This window comes from Littorina saxatilis, linkage group LG3 (genome assembly GCF_037325665.1).
Source record: "Littorina saxatilis isolate snail1 linkage group LG3, US_GU_Lsax_2.0, whole genome shotgun sequence".
Lineage (NCBI taxonomy): Eukaryota > Metazoa > Mollusca > Gastropoda > Littorinimorpha > Littorinidae > Littorina > Littorina saxatilis.
The window spans coordinates 67,818,350-67,834,343 of NC_090247.1; the positions used below are offsets into that span (position 1 = coordinate 67,818,350).

General features: G+C 41.3%; 1 protein-coding gene across 2 annotated transcripts in view; it reads right to left on the bottom strand.

Annotated features, from left to right (window-relative positions):
* LOC138963062 (uncharacterized) overlaps positions 1-15,723 on the bottom strand; it is an 18,798-nt gene extending 3,075 nt beyond the window's left edge. Inside the window, exons 1-3 of one of the 2 annotated variants that reach the window (XM_070335063.1) lie at positions 15,530-15,723; positions 3,061-3,762; positions 1,538-1,702 (exon numbers count right to left, since the gene is read on the bottom strand). In XM_070335063.1, the coding sequence (XP_070191164.1) occupies positions 1,538-1,702; positions 3,061-3,696 (801 nt within the window). In that variant the 5' untranslated portion in view covers positions 3,697-3,762; positions 15,530-15,723. Of the gene's footprint in view, positions 1-1,537; positions 1,703-3,060; positions 3,763-6,413; positions 6,801-15,529 lie in introns of those variants that run through there. The other variant, XM_070335064.1, reaches the window with a different exon arrangement.
* Between the last annotated feature and the right edge of the window lie 271 nt (positions 15,724-15,994).

Here is a 15,994-nt window from a genome sequence, read left to right on the forward strand (position 1 = left end):
CACCCCCTCCAACAAAAATCATGAAAAAGGGAACATTCCTTGCATTGCATTCCGTTGCCTATGCGTCATAGGGGATCCATCGGCACTCGTATAGACTGCCGCGACAGTGGTTTCCCTTTTTTTGTGATGAAAAGTACATGTATGAGTCCTTACAATCTCAATTCTTCTTCATTGCCTGTACAGCTTGCTGTCGAATTTACCTTTTTCGTTCAAGGAGAGGCTTCCTTTCCCTCCAGAAACATCAAAAAACGTTCAGCTTCAAGGGGGCGTAGCCCCCTGGACTCCCACCAAAGGGCGTCGCCCCCTGGACCCCCATCTGTAACCCCCCCCCCCCCCCTAGTACTTATCTAGTCCGGCCCTGAGTCGCTTCCTGTAACGTCTATCTAACGCCTGCATTCCAGCGTGTTGATACACAGTTACTACACAGTTATTACAATTCTGAGTGACCTGCTGCAGCACAGCTGGTCTCGGCTAAAAAACTCGGTCAACATAGGTGGGGTAGCATTTGTTAAAAATTAATAAGGTTTTGTCCCCAGGGGGCTAAGAAACCACACATCAACGAAATTAATCCAGTAATAAACACTCATACAGATATACTAAACACAAATCATTACAATTAGAAATATCATGCCAAATCCATACAAAATACCTTTTAATCCTAAATTAACGAAACAACCATACGCGTAGAACTAAGGGCGGTCGGCCATTCTGGTCGTAAAATACGCAAAAATGCATCAGCCGTCTTTTGACTTGGATGGCTAGCTTGGTTGTCAATGACCCGGAATGAACGAAAGGAAAGAGGGAACGCCGACTGAGCCTGCAACGTTCTGTGCACAAAGGCAAAGGTACCCGATGGAACTCGGCACATGAGGGTCGGAAGGGGACAATGTTCGATCTTTGTGTACGCTATTTCTGTCATCAAGACACTGACATCAAAAAACGTAAGAAAGTGAACACTGGTTTGGTTGTCTTGCAGGTGACTTTTCTTTAATACGACTGGGGGAGGGGGTAAAAACGCTGTTTGTTTTTTTGTGGTGTTTTTTTTTCAAACCAGTGTTACCGCAGTAACCTACACCTGATTCAGTCTTCCCACATATGTGCTTACGACACTCGAGCAGATACTATGATGACGTTAGCTTATTGTGGATACAACAGAGCTAAATATTGTCAAATTGCTGACGTTTCAAAACATGTCATTTGTACACACACAAAATGCCAGAAGAGCGACAGAATGAAGCTCCAGTAACTAATATGTCAGCTACTGGTTTGTCATTCAAAAGACAGCGACTGGTATGTCATTCAAAAGACAGTTTCTGGTATGTCATTCAAAAGACAGCTACTGGTATGGCATTCAAAAGACAGCTTCTGGTATGTCATTCAAAAGACAGCTACTGGTATGGCATTCAATAGACAGCTACATGACTGTACTGGTATGTCATTCAAAATGTATATCGGTGTGACCAAAATGATCCTATCTCGAGAAAATGCACGGTGCAAGATGGAAAGGACTTATGTACATAATTATACCCATACACACCTCTTCCAGAAACTCCTGGTAACGCTCTCGTGTTTTCTCGTGCCTGGTGAGATCGAGCCTGCAGGCCTCGAGACGCTGAAGAAAGGACTGCCACTTGGGTCTCCGCTCCGGGTTGTACACTGAACGCAGCGACTCCTCGCCCAGCGACTCCACCACCAGGAACACCTGCAGATAGCGGCGTAAACACCTGCAGCGTGTATTTACCTGAACACCTACAAAACACCTGAATCGCGCATCATCATGGACACCTGGTTGATTCATCACTATGAACATCTGCATCATCTAGGACACCTGTTTCATTCATCTTCATGAACACCTGCATCATCTTACACACCTGTTTCGTGCACCATCATGAACACCTGCTTCAAATGTTATCATGAACATTTGCACCATGCGTTATCAAGAACACCTACATCACGTATCTCTGCATTATGCAATGTCTGCATCGTGTATCTCCACGAACAACAGCATTGAGAATTATGTTGAACCTCTGCATCCTTCATCATCCATACCACTGGGTGGCCGAGTGGTAACGCACTTGCGCTCGGAAGCGAGAGGTTGCGAGTTCGACCCTGGGTCAGGGCGTTAGCAATTTTCTCCCCCCTTTCCTAACCTAGGTAGTGGGTTCAAGTGCTAGTCTTTCGGATGAGACGAAAAACCGAGGTCCCTTCGTGTACACTACATTGGGGTGTGCACGTTAAAGATCCCACGATTGACAAAAGGGTCTTTCCTGGCAAAATTGTATGGGCATAGATAAAAATGTCCACCAAAATACCCGTGTGACTTGGAATAATAGGCCGTGAAAAGTAGGATATGCGCCGAAATGGCTGCGATCTGCTGGCCGATGTGAATGCGTGATGTATTGTGTAAAAAAAATCCATCTCACACGGCATAAATAAATCCCTGCGCCTTGAATATGTGCGCGATATAAATTGCATAAAAAATATTAAAAGATAAATTAAAAAAATAAAAATAAATCCCTGCGCTTAGAACTTAACTGTACCCACGGAATACGCGCGATATAAGCCTCATATTGATTGATTGATACCACCCCCAATAAACATCACCGTTAACCCCTGCATTATGCACGATTAGGCCTAAAAAAAAATAGGTGTGGTTACGGTAACCCGACCTACCCTATTTTGGGGGGGTGACCCTATAACTTTTTATTACATTTGTCACAAAAAAACCAACAACAACAAAACGAGTGCAGAAAACGCAATGAAAGCGAAAGCGCCCGAGTCGCACACTTATTTCCCTCCCTGTCAAGTAGGTTTAATTTGTACACATTAGAAAAAAAAGTTTAAAAAAAAGTGATGTGCCTACCTTCCTACCCTATTTTTTTGTGGCTATGTTACCGTAACCACACCTATTATTTTTTTGGCCTTAACACAGAGTCACGAACACCTTTATAATGACCAACGTCATTAACTAAATTCAACAACAACTCGCACTACAAAAACGAAACATTTCACACGCAACAACACCAACAACACGCACAACAGACAAGAAGATCTCCAAACCTTCATGGTGTCCGTGTCGTAGTTGCGCGACAACTTCTCCAGACGTTTCTTCAGCTCTTCCGCCGGGAGGTCTTCGTCGTCCGTGTCGTTCTCCTTCTCCTCCATCGCCTGCTGCTTCGCCAGTCGTCGGCGCTCGCGCTCCTTCTCCTTCTCCTTCTCCAGCCGCTCTTTGTCCTGCAGTTCCCGGTAATGCTTCAGGTAGTCGTACTGAAAACGCTGCTCCGTTCCGTTCGTTTTTGAACTCTGGTCGGTCGCTGTCGGTATATAGCGCTGCTCGGTTCCGTTCTTTTTGATAGGCTGTTCCGCTTCTGGTATATAACGCTGCTGCGTTCCGTTCGTTTGGGAACGCTGGTCGGGTCCTGTTGGTTGAATGTGCTGCTTGGCTGCCGGTGAGGGTTGAACACGCTGATTAGCTCCCGGTGAAGGTTGAACACGCTGGTCTGTTCCTGTTGGTTGAAAACGCTGTTCAGTTCCTTGCGGTTGAAGACGAGGGTCTGCTCCTGTCATTTGAATACGCTGGCCGGTTCCTGACTGTTGAAAACGCTGGTCGCTTCCTGCCGTTTGGAAACGCTGCCCGGATCCTGAGAGTTGAAACCGTTGTTGGGAACCCAAGGTTCCTGTCGCTGGTGCTGCCATGGTCTTGGCAAGCACTTGGTCCTGGTTATGACTGGAACTGTGGTTGCTTCCACTAACCCAGGAAACCTGTAATGCGAGGTATATCTATTTACTTATTTATTTATTTATCTATGTATTTACCAACTTAAGTTTGTTGACGGCCCTCTAACCGTCCGTCCGTCCGTCCGTCCGTTTGTGTTGCGTGTACTGGAATTTTCTTCCAGTCCGAACAAGTTATGCTCATTTATGATATAAACTGATTTAATAATTCCTTCATTCATTCATTCATTCGTTTTCAGTATTGTTGATAACATGTTCTGTTTGATTAAGGTATTCAGCTGGTATTTCCTTGTTTTTCTCTACCTATTTTATTCATGTTTTTATTACTTAGTTAGTGGAAGAATCTTTTGTAATGTATGTTTGATGGTGTATGCTTTTAATTAAGCGTTGCTGACTATGAATGTAGATGTAAATGCTTGCATAACTGTGTTTTAATTTTAAATGTGTCAAGCGCAAAGAGCATAATTGTAAAGTTATGATGTTGCGCTATATAAATGCTCATTTATTATTATTATTATTATTATTATTATTATTATTATTATTATTATTATTATTATTATTATTATAAATCACAATTGCATGATTCAGATTACAACTACACCGCTTAACAAAATGGCTTGCTCATTTACTGATTCGCGTAACTCTCTTGTGTGGGGGGGGGGTGTCACTTCGCATGAATGTGTCTATATCAGCATGGTTTTTCCAGCCAAACTCTTTTAAATCTCATCTGATTTCGATGAAGCTCCACGACGCGGGAATGCAATAAGACCACCCACCGTGTTAGTCCACTGAGGCCAAATAATGAAAACAAAAGTTCGTGTTATAAATTGGCTTCATTTGCTCTACAAATCAACTTCAGCTTAGCGGTTAGATATCATAAATCCACCCGCAGCAAACCAGCCATTGACTGACAAAATCTCGCTAATCTTAATCTGCCCTGTGCCTTATCTCCATTATCTGTGAAAGGCTTTCGCGGGGGAGTTAGGACTGAACATGTTGTCAGTTTAGTGCTACTTCTTCTTCTTCGTACGACGGTTGTGTCAGACTCGGAATCTGGAGGATGCCATGAACATGGACGTTCTTTCCAGGTCCTCCAGTGCTCCCCACATTTTGGTCCTCAGATCTGTTGGGTCAGGCAGTTTAGTGCTACTGTCTATCAAGTATGTTGTTGCTACACGAATAATCTTAGAGAAAGCTGTGACTTTGTACGCCTTCTTAGGATAAACAATGGTAGCCCTGGTATAACTTTGGACCTGTTATTATCTTGTAGGTGCCTGATGTGTGTAAGCTTTGAAGTTCAAGATGGCGCTCTAACGGGGAAGGGGTGGTGAGGTTGGTGGAGAACAAAATGATACTCTCTCTCTCTCTCTCTCTCTCTCTCTCTCTCTCTCTCTCTCTCTCTCTCTCTCTCTCTCTCTCTCTCTCTCTCTCTCTCTCTCTCTCTCTCTCTCTCTCTCTCTCTCTCTCTCTCTCTCTCTCTCTCTTACGTTTTTCGCGTAATTCTTACGGAATTTTGATGTTTTTTCAAGTCTTACGGCGTATGCCGAAGATCTTACGGTTTTTACAAAACAATTGATCGCAAAGGTTCTTCCGAGAACAAAGTAACAGCTAAAAAATCTCGCAGTAACTGATCCGGCGGAAGTACAAGGCAACGCGCATGTGCACACCGTCAGCGCGATCTGACCGAGTACTGTGCGACCATGCTTGACCACACGCGACCTCAAATTAAAGCAGTTACATGTACTATTGTTGTTGTTCTCGGTATCTTCAAGGTATTTTCTCACGTTGTGCGCAGTTTAAAGCCATAGAAATGGAACTAATGGAGTTGTGATGCATTTTCGAAGAGCTAGCGATCGAAAGTGAAAGTAGCCGGATTCCTGTCACATCCGATCATGTCGGACTTGATTTTAGAACACGCGCGACCTCAAACTAAAGCATTTACATGTAATATTTTTGTTGTTCTTGTATCTACACAGTATTTTCTCACGTTGTACCAAGTGTGAAGCCATATAGATAAACAAAATAAATAAGGGCGTTATGATACATTTTCGAAGAGGCAGAGAGCGAAAGTTGGCACCGGATGTTTGTCACAACCGATCATTATACGACTTGTTTTTAGAACATGCGCGACCTCAAATTAAAGCATTTACATGTCATATTTTTGTTGATCTGGTATTTGTCCTTGGTTGCTGAGACACACCTGAGTTTCTGGCTTGTAACTTGTGTGTTTTACATATTCTGTTTGGCTAAAAATGTTCTCTTTTGCACATTAATTGTGGTGGGGGTTTCCATTCATGATTGAATCACTGTGCTCAATGAATGAATGTTGTTAAAACACACTTGTCTTGTGCCTTTACTATGCACGTTGTCTTATGCTTTTTGGTGCAAACTTATGGTTTTGTGAGCAAAATCTTATGGTGAGAGTCCACAAGAGCTTGACAGGTATGCAAATGCACACACACAAAAATCACTTCGTGCAGTTTAATAACTTCTACAAACAATATTCACAAATAGAACCCCTAATCTTACCTTTGCTGATAAAATATCATAGACATACAAAATGGAGCTAGGACCTTTTTTGTCTAACGGAGAGGCACGCAAATAAACATAGGCTAATTAAAAGAAACATTCCGTTATAAAAGATAACAAAAAATCAATAAAGCAGGCACAATATTTACCTGGGATTGTCCTATCGACGCCAAAAGCACCTTAGTAGTGTCAGCACACACAGACACACACTACAGCACAGTTACTCTTAACGCTAACAGGACACTAACCCACTTTGAAAAGAATACATACCACGGCTTTTTAAACACTGTTAAAATGCACGCGGCTAGCATAGCAATGAATGGTCGTATAGATATCCTACGACAATCTCCCTTTCATTTCCATTATGGACGAAGTGGATCGTTTCACATTCACACAAACTTTCCCTCACCACGAAACGCAATGTTGCCAGTTGTAGAAAGAGTGAGTACCTTGATTCGTGTGACGTGAGGAATTAGCATACCCAGCACTTAATATCCACCCGGGGTACGTGCGGCGCAGAGTGTTTTCACTGTCTGCGAAACGTGTTGGACTTAAATGTTTGTACCTCGTAGAACCTACCCCTTTTGGCTAGCGCTAGGTGCCATAAAAGCGTCTTGCAGTATTTATTTCCCAGTGTAACAAGCCTGTGTGTTTGCTATATCCTCTTTTCAACCTCCCGGCTTATATTATTCTACCCGAGTTGGTGTGCCTGCCCTAGCTTAGTGTACCGCTAGCCACCCGGATATTGGTTGACCCACCCCACCCCCGTCCCCGCCCCCTCTGGCCCACCCGAGCTATTGATCGATTCGTATTGATCGGGTAAGTAGCAATCGATGGGTAGGGACGTGTGTGGAGCAATGCCCGGTGTAACACGAGAAAATTACTCCCACGAGATTTTTACTCCGGAGTAAAAATGTCGTACGAAAATTGTATTCCCTTCACGAAAAACTTACTCCTCCATAACACGAGAAAATTACTCCCCACGACAGGTCAGTCACATTTCGGTCGAAAATGTTACTCCCCTGACGAATAAATAACGAATAAATTATTCCACCCTAACACGAGCAATTTACTGCCCACGCCAGGTGTACGCAACTTTTACTCCCCTGTCCCCTGTTAGTCTTGGTGGTGGAAGGGGTGGAGGGAGGGTAGCGCGACATTTGTTTGCGCGAGATCACGTATTGGCATTATCCCTTCGCCCGCATCTCATTTTCGCGTACGAGATTTTTACTGGAAGTAAAAAAAATTGGGGAGTCAAAATTTCGTGGAGGGAGTAATTTTTTCGTGCCTTGGGGAGTTCTTTTCTCGTACGAAAGGTGTACTCGGAGTAAGAATTTCGTACGAAATTTTTACTCCGGAGTAAATAGTTCGTGGAGTAAGAATTTCGTGTTACACCGGTGCGAGTCCTCTGTGCGTATAACAGGTAGTACGGGTACATTGGAACGGCTTGGTGGCTCAATGGGTAGAGATTGTTTTCATCAAATTCGTTTTGGTGGTTGTTGGTTGTTTTTTCGTTTATGGTAGGATCGGAAATTGAGCTGTGCCGAAATTGGTAATTATCAGAATGACAAATGTTTTAGGTTTTTTAATCACGCTTTTTTCTTTTTTAATGACAGGATAGGAAATTTAGCTGTGTCTAAATTGGCAATTATCAGAACGACACATGTGTTTTTGCGTGTGTTTATTCATCCCTTGTTGTTGTTGTTTTACTGGAGAACCGAGTGACAAAGAAACGGGAAAGAGATTTTGTCTGATACAGTTTTCGCGAAAGAAAAAGAGATAAAAGTGTGCACATGTCTCGGTCCGTCTGTCATTAAAATGTTTACCTTCAACACACTACAGGTAGTTAATCATATAGTATAACCATATGATAACAAATGCAACGATACTCTTAATTCGGCGAATCGATGAAAAGAGTTGATTATTCCAAATCGCTCTAATCTTATCTTATCTTATCTTTTCTGTTAATTTTTTGTTAATTTTCTTTTCTCAGTATGTTATCTTTTCTTATCTTATCATATCCTACCTTTTTACATTTAGTCAAGTTTTGACTAAATGTTTTAACATAGAGGGGGAATCGAGACGAGGGTCGTGGTGTATGTGAGTGTGTGTGTGTGTGTTTCTGTATGTGCGTGTGTGTGTGTGTGTATGTGTATGTGTGTGTGTGTGTGTCTGTCTGTCTGTCTGTCTGTGCGTGTGTGTGTGTAGAGCGATTCAGACTAAACTACTGGACCGATCTTTATGAAATTTTACATGAGAGTTCCTGGGAAGGATATCCCCGGACTTTTTTTTTCCTTTTTTCGATAAATACCTTTGATGACGTCATATCCGGCCTTTTGTAAAAGTTGAGGCGGCACTGTCACACCCTCATTTTTCAATCAAATTGATTGAAATTTTGGCAAAGCAATCTTCGACGAAGGCCGGGGTTTGGTATTGCATTTCAGCTTGGTGGCTTAAAAAGTAATGAGTGACTTTGGTCATTAAAAATCGGAAAATTGTAATTAAAATTATATGTTTGTTAAACGATCCAAAAACAATTTCATCTTATTCTTCGTCATTTTCTGATTCCAAAAACATATAGATATGTTATATTTGGATTAAAAACAAGCTCTGAAAATTAAAAATATAAAAATTATGATCAAAATTAAATTTCCGAAATCGATTTAAAAACAATTTCGTCTTATTCCTTGTCGGTTCCTGATTCCAAAAACATATAGATATGATATGTTTGGATTAAAAACACGCTCAGAAAGTTAAAACGAAGAGAGGTACAGAAAAGCGTGCTATGCAGCATGGGCGAAACCACTACAGCGCTGAACAGGCTCGGCAGTTTCACTCCGTTTTGCACAAGCGGCGGACTACGGTCATTGTGAAAAAATGCAGTGCGTTCAGTTTCATTCTGTGAGTTCGATTGAGCTTGACTAAATGTTGTATTTTCGCCTTACGCGACTTGTTTCTTTTTCTTTTTAAATCTTATCTCAACATATCATTATCATATCTTATCTTATCCGGTCTGATCTTATCGGATCGTATCTTATGAAAGAAAGAGAAAGTTTAACACACCTACAGTAAGTACAACACAAAACTGACTGTGCGAGAAATCGAAGCAATAGGCCTACAACTTTTGACAGAAGTACAACTTAGAGCAGCATTAAGTAGCAGTGCCTTGACTCAAGAGTGTTTGGTGCTTAGGCCAAACAAAAAATATGTTGGTTTAGAGTAACGTGTCCAAATAAGATAGGGTCGGTAGGTCAATTTTTTTAATTTTTTTTCAATTTAGTCGATTTTAAAGGAGGTTATTTCCCTTAGTCTCGGTATAGTTCACAAAATGTGCCAAAAGTTTAGGTTTTTTTGAGAAATGAAAAAAAAGTTTTTGAATCTAATTATTTATGTTTTATTGAAAAAAACTTAAGTGAAATTGGTCTCTCTGGCCTTTGGACTTTTCAAGAAAACGTTCAATACTCAAGCGCAGGGTTTAAAAAGAAAGTAAAAAGAAGCTTGTATGACCAGTATATCCATGGTTTACAGAAATTGGAACAAAAAATATGTTTTGGAATTATCGAATGTTTAAAGATATTTTTGCATGTGAAGACTATGTCACACACCTGCCATATCAGCAATGTGTTTCAATGATGAAATTTAGAACATTAAACAACAATTTGCCTGTACAGAAAGAACGTTATCTTAACATCCCGAGGTCAGAAAGAACTTGCACCAAATGTGTATCACAAGACATAGGTGATGAATTCCATTATTTATTTGTCTGTGATTTTTTCAAAGAAGAAAGAGCTGAGTTGTTACCACCTTACTATTGGAAAAAAACCTAATGCACTTAAATTTAAAAAGTTGTTTGCTACTAAGAAAAAGAAATTGCTAAAGAATATTTTGGACTCTATTAATAGAATTTGTAACAGTTTTCCATATTTTTTATTTTTATTTTTTTATTTACTATATTAGCATATATCATGATTGTATTGATTGTATTTATTGTTCAAAATGCCCCCATGGGTTATGGACCAATAAAACTTGAACTTGAACTTGGAAAATGAAGGGTCGGTCGGGTTACCCTAAACCAACATATAATTTTGTTTGGCCTTCGCATATATATATATAATTATATAGGTGCTTAGATTCCACAATGCTAGCCTATACTACCTACCTAGCTGCTGTGTACCCTTGACTGTTTGGCCGGCTAGGCTCCACGTCAACCACGGTGCATTTCCAAAGACCCCGAAAACCATTTCAAACCGGTCGTCTCAACTATGATATCTAATGCTGCTAAACATTTATTTTTTCTTTAATTTGAAATTGCGAGCGGTTTTTTTTTAGACAATATTATGATCTGTAAGATTTATGGAATCAGTTATCAATTTCAAGCATTTTCGCAGATAACTGACGAATCGCCCGAGAAAGACATGCGTGTCCGTAAAGATCAATATTTTTGTTCCCGTGCCACTTTTTCTTTTCGTTTCTTTCTTTGTTTATTTGGTGTTTAATGTCGTTTTCAACCACGAAGGTTATATCGCGACGGGGAAAGGGGGGAGATGGGATAGAGCCATTTGTCAATTGTTTCTTGTTCACAAAAGCACTAATCAAAAATTTGCTCCAGGGGCTTGCAACGTAGTACAATATATTATTACCTTACTGGGAGAATGCAAGTTTCCAGTACAAAGGACTTAACATTTCTTACATACTGCTTGACTAAAATCTTTACAAACATTGACTATATTCTATACAAGAAACACTTAACAAGGGTAAAAGGAGAAACAGAATCCGTTAGTCGCCTCTTACGACGTGCTGGGGAGCATCGGGTAAATTCTTCCCCCAAACCCGCGGGGGGTTTCTTTTCGTTGCTCTATTCTCGCGTTTCTTTTAATTTCTTGTTTTCGATGTGTTTCCGATATTGAGTGTTATATCTTAACTTTTACTTATTCATGTTTCGGGCGGTGGGGGGGGGGGGGGGGGGGCGTTTGTGCATCAGAAGTTCATACGCGACAGACCTAACATTTGTTTGATTTAATTCCATAAAATCAGAAATCTTAAAGAGGAGGAAGAGAAGATATATATTGTAATGGTGGTTCTGTCTGTTTCAACAGCATATCCTTTTATCAGTTGTAGGGCTTTAAGTGGACGGCAAATGATGATGATGATAATAATGAGCACTTATTTATTGCCCCTTCTCGCAAGAGCTCACGGCGATGTACAATAGCAAAACGGACACTCACACACACACACACACACACAAACATACACCTACACACACACACAAATACACACACATACACACACATACATACACACACACACACACGTACACACACAAATACACACACACACACAAACACACAAATACACACACAAATACACACACACACACACACACACACACTCTCTCTCTCTCTCACACCGTCACAGACACACACACACACACACAAACTCTCTCACACACACTGACACACACACACACACACACACACACACACACACCATGTACACTCACACCTACACTCACACACACAATACTGAAGTGTACAATGCTAATCACACATTACATAGTGTTTTGACCGAGCTCTTTCACGCTTTTGACAGCATGGAAAGGCTATCGTGTCGGTGTAACACGAGAAAAATACTCCCACGAGATTTTTACTCCTGGGTAAAAATTTCGTACGAAAATGTTACTCCCTTTATAAAAAAAAAGTACTCCCCCATAACACGAGAAAATTACTACCCACGACAGGTGAGTTCCGAGTAAACATTACGTACAAAAATGTTACTCCCCTGACGAACAAATAACGAATTAATTACTCTGGACACGAGCAATTTAACTTCTCATGCCAGGTGTACAAAACTTTTACTCCTTTGTCCCCTGTTAGTCCTGGTGGTGGAAGGGGGTAGCGCGACATTCGTTTGCGCGAGATCACATACTGGCATTATCCCTTCGCCCGCATCCCATTTTCGCGTACGAGATTTTTACTGGAAGTAAAAAAATAGGGAGTAACAATTTCGTGGAGGGAGTAATTTGTTCGTGCCTTGGGGAGTTCTTTTCTCGTACGAAAGGTGTACTCGGAGTAAGAATTTCGTACGAAATTTTTACTCCGGAGTAAATTTTTCGTGGGAGTAATTTTCTCGTGTTACACCGGCAAGACTTATTTCTCGCTGAGTGAGCTTACAGCGGACTAGTCATACAATACTTCAGATAGGTGTGTAATGACAGATATTACGGGGACTGGTAACTCTGAATGATTGTGTATTACGCTTCAAGCAGGTCAAAACCTTGTGTTGAATAACAGTAATCCAAAATAATCTGATGTAAATAGCAGTAATAAACAAGTCGCGAAAGGCGAAATTACTACATATAGTCAAGCTGTGGAGCTCACAGAATGAAACTGAACGTAGTCCGCCGCTAGTGCAAAAGGCAGTGAAAGTGACGAGCCTGTTTGGCGCGGTAGCGGTTGCGCTGTGCTTCATAGCACGCTTTACTGTACCTCTCTTCGTTTTAACTTTCTGAGCGTGTTTTTAATCCAAACATATCATATCTATATGTTTTTGGAATCAGAAACCGACAAGGAATAAGATGAAATTTTTAAATTGATTTCAAAATTTAATTTTGATCATAATTTTTATATTTTTAATTTTCAGAGCTTGTTTTTAATCCAAATATAACATATTCATATGTTTTTGGAATCAGAAAATGATGAAGAATAAGATGAACGTAAATTTGGATCGTTTATAAGCAAACATTTTTTTTACAATTTTCAGATTTTTAATGACCAAAGTCATTACAGTGGACGCCGCTTAATAAAACCGCGGTTAATAGAGCCAGCCGCTTATAAAAGCCGATTTCAGACGGTCCGGATTTATCACTATATCTTATGTATTAGAAAAAGCCGGTTAATAAAACCAACCCGCCGCTTATTAAAGCCAGTTTTCTCAGAGAAATCACGTAGTTTGTGACTAAAACTCACATTATCTTGTTCTGATGTGGAAGACGACCAACAAACAAACACTCATAAAATCGTTCTTCTCTGACGAGTAATGATTCGTGACGGTGACAGTGAAATTATTGATGTACCGAAGTGATCAAAGTACACGTACATGTACATAATTAAAACAAAAGTTCAACATCCTTCGTGAAGTTTTGTTTAGATTCAAACAAGTGTAAATGACGAAAGAAAGTGACTGAGTGACGTAAACAAAACAGATTTTTTTCTTCTTTCGAAAATGACGTATTCCTGGACCGCCGGTTAATAAATCCGCCGCTTATTAAAGCCATTTTTCGTCGGTCCAGAAGTGGTTTTATTAAGCGGCGACCACTGTAATTAATTTTTAAGCCACCAAGCTGAAATGCAATACCGAAGTCCGGCCTTTGTCGAAGATTGCTTGGCCAAAATTTCAATCAATTTGATTAAAAGATGAGGGTGTGACAGTGCCGCCTCAACTTTTACAAAAAGCCGGATATGACGTCATCAAAGACATTTATCGAAAAAAAAGAAAACAACGTCCGGGGATATCATTCCCAGGAACTCTCATGTAAAATTTCATAAAGATCGGTCCAGTAGTTTAGTCTGAATCGCTCTACACACGCACAGACAGACAGACAGACAGACAGACAGACACACACACACACACACACACACACTCACACACATACACCACGACCCTCGTCTCGATTCCCCCTCTACGTTAAAACATTTAGTCAAAACTTGACTAAATGTAAAAATAACCTCTGGAGCACTTTAATCCAGAATCAGATAGACTGCTGACGTTCCAAAATTCAGAATCAAAAACAGAACAAGAATTGTAGGTTATTTGAACGTTTAATTATTGACAAAACAAAACGTTACTTTACAACAGACAAACGCTTATAATACAAATAATGAACTTTTCTCAAAATCGGCGATGAATCCTTTTGATGGGAGAGTTTCAAAGATGCAAATACGTGTATTGCTAATCAGTGATAAAACATGTTAACCGAACACTCGCAGCTTTCATTCGAAACTTGTATCATGTGTGTGTTTGTGTGTGTGTGTGTGTGTGTGTGTGTGTGTGTGTGTGTGTGTGTGTGTGTGCCGTGTGTGTGTGTGTGAGTGTGCCGTGTGTGTGTGTGTGTGTGTGAGTTTGTCGGTGTGTGCGTGTTTGTGCGTGCGTGTTTTTGTTTGTGTGTTTGTTTGTGTGTTTGTTTGCTTGTATGTGTGTTCGTGTCGTTTGTTTTTGCTTTGTTTGTTTGTTTGTTTTGTTTTACAACGTTTAAAAGCCTGTCGAGGTGATGCAAGGCCACGGGTGTAAAAAATGACTGTGAAAAGCTCCTACAGTTTGGAACTTACAACAAGAAGCGTCCGGACAGAGACGGGACGGATAACGAGATGCATCCGAGTGTCAACACATTTCAGTTAATTAAAGCTACCGTCCTTCCCGTGCACACCATCATGTTCAACGCCACACAGTATCTGTCCAGGCTTTCGTGTGTAATAAAAACATCCTTTCACGTGACCCCACTCATATAACTAATGAACAGCCTAGCTGGTTTCTGTGTAGCGCGGGTCGGAATGTTCTGACGAAGCGCAGGCACATTTGCCATTCTTGACTGGCACAGATGCAGGGCGGGGATGTAGCTCAGTCGGTAGCGCGCTGGATTTCAACGGTATCCAGTTGGCCGCTGTCAGCGTGAGTTCGTCCCCACGTTCGGCGAGAGATTTATTTCTCAGAACGGTCAACTTTGTGTGCAGACTCTCCTCGGTGTCCGAACACCCCCGTGTGTACACGCAAGCACAAGACCAAGTGCGCACGAAAAAGAACCTGTAATCCATGTCAGAGTTCGGTGGGTTATAGAAACACGAAAATACCCAGCATGCTTCCTCCGAAAACGGCGTATGGCTGCCTAAATGGCGGGGTAAAAAAACGGTCATACACGTAAAATTCCACTCGTGCAAAAAACACGAGTGTACGTGTGAGTGTCAGCCCACGAACGCAGAAGAAGAAGAAGACATAGATGCCACCATAGACCTAATATAGGTCCCTGATGCCACTTAAACATGAATTCAACTACAAAATTCCGACTCTTTTCAAACAGTTAGGCCATTTTTATGTGATTTTTTAAAAAAATGGTGGGGGGGAAGGGGTGTAGGCAATGTGTGTAAGTTGAATTATGCTCTAATCTTTTTACAAAACCTGGACACATCTGTGGCTGGGAAAGTAAATGCTTACACGAGAAGGATTGTCATTTCTGTCATTAACATAAAATAACAAGGCTGCAAGTTGAACCTACCTTACTCAAACGTGTGCCTCACCTCACCTCACTGTCTTATATTAAACAAATCGTCATTAATGTCATCACAGAAAAGTGCACACAGGTACGACCGAATCCCACCGTGCTTCACTCACTCAGTCTTCTTGCCCAAAGCCTTGCTCCCCCAGTGTCTAACAGGGAGGTCTAACAGACGATTCTGATATCTACCCGAGACTAGAGGCACAGTCCTGGCACGGTGCCACAGGCTTTCAGACAAATATCGTCGCCCGTCTGACAGTCTTGGAGAGGGGCATATATACAGTCGAACCTGCCCGCCTAGCGACCACCTCTCGAAAGCGACCACCTGCTCACAACGACCGCTCAACTGAGGATCCCAGACGAGCCTTTCTTCTATATAGCGGTTCACCCTTATGTAGCGACCACCCGTCTGTAGTGACCAGTTTGGGTTGGTCCCTTGGTTGGTCGTTATAGACAGGTTTGACT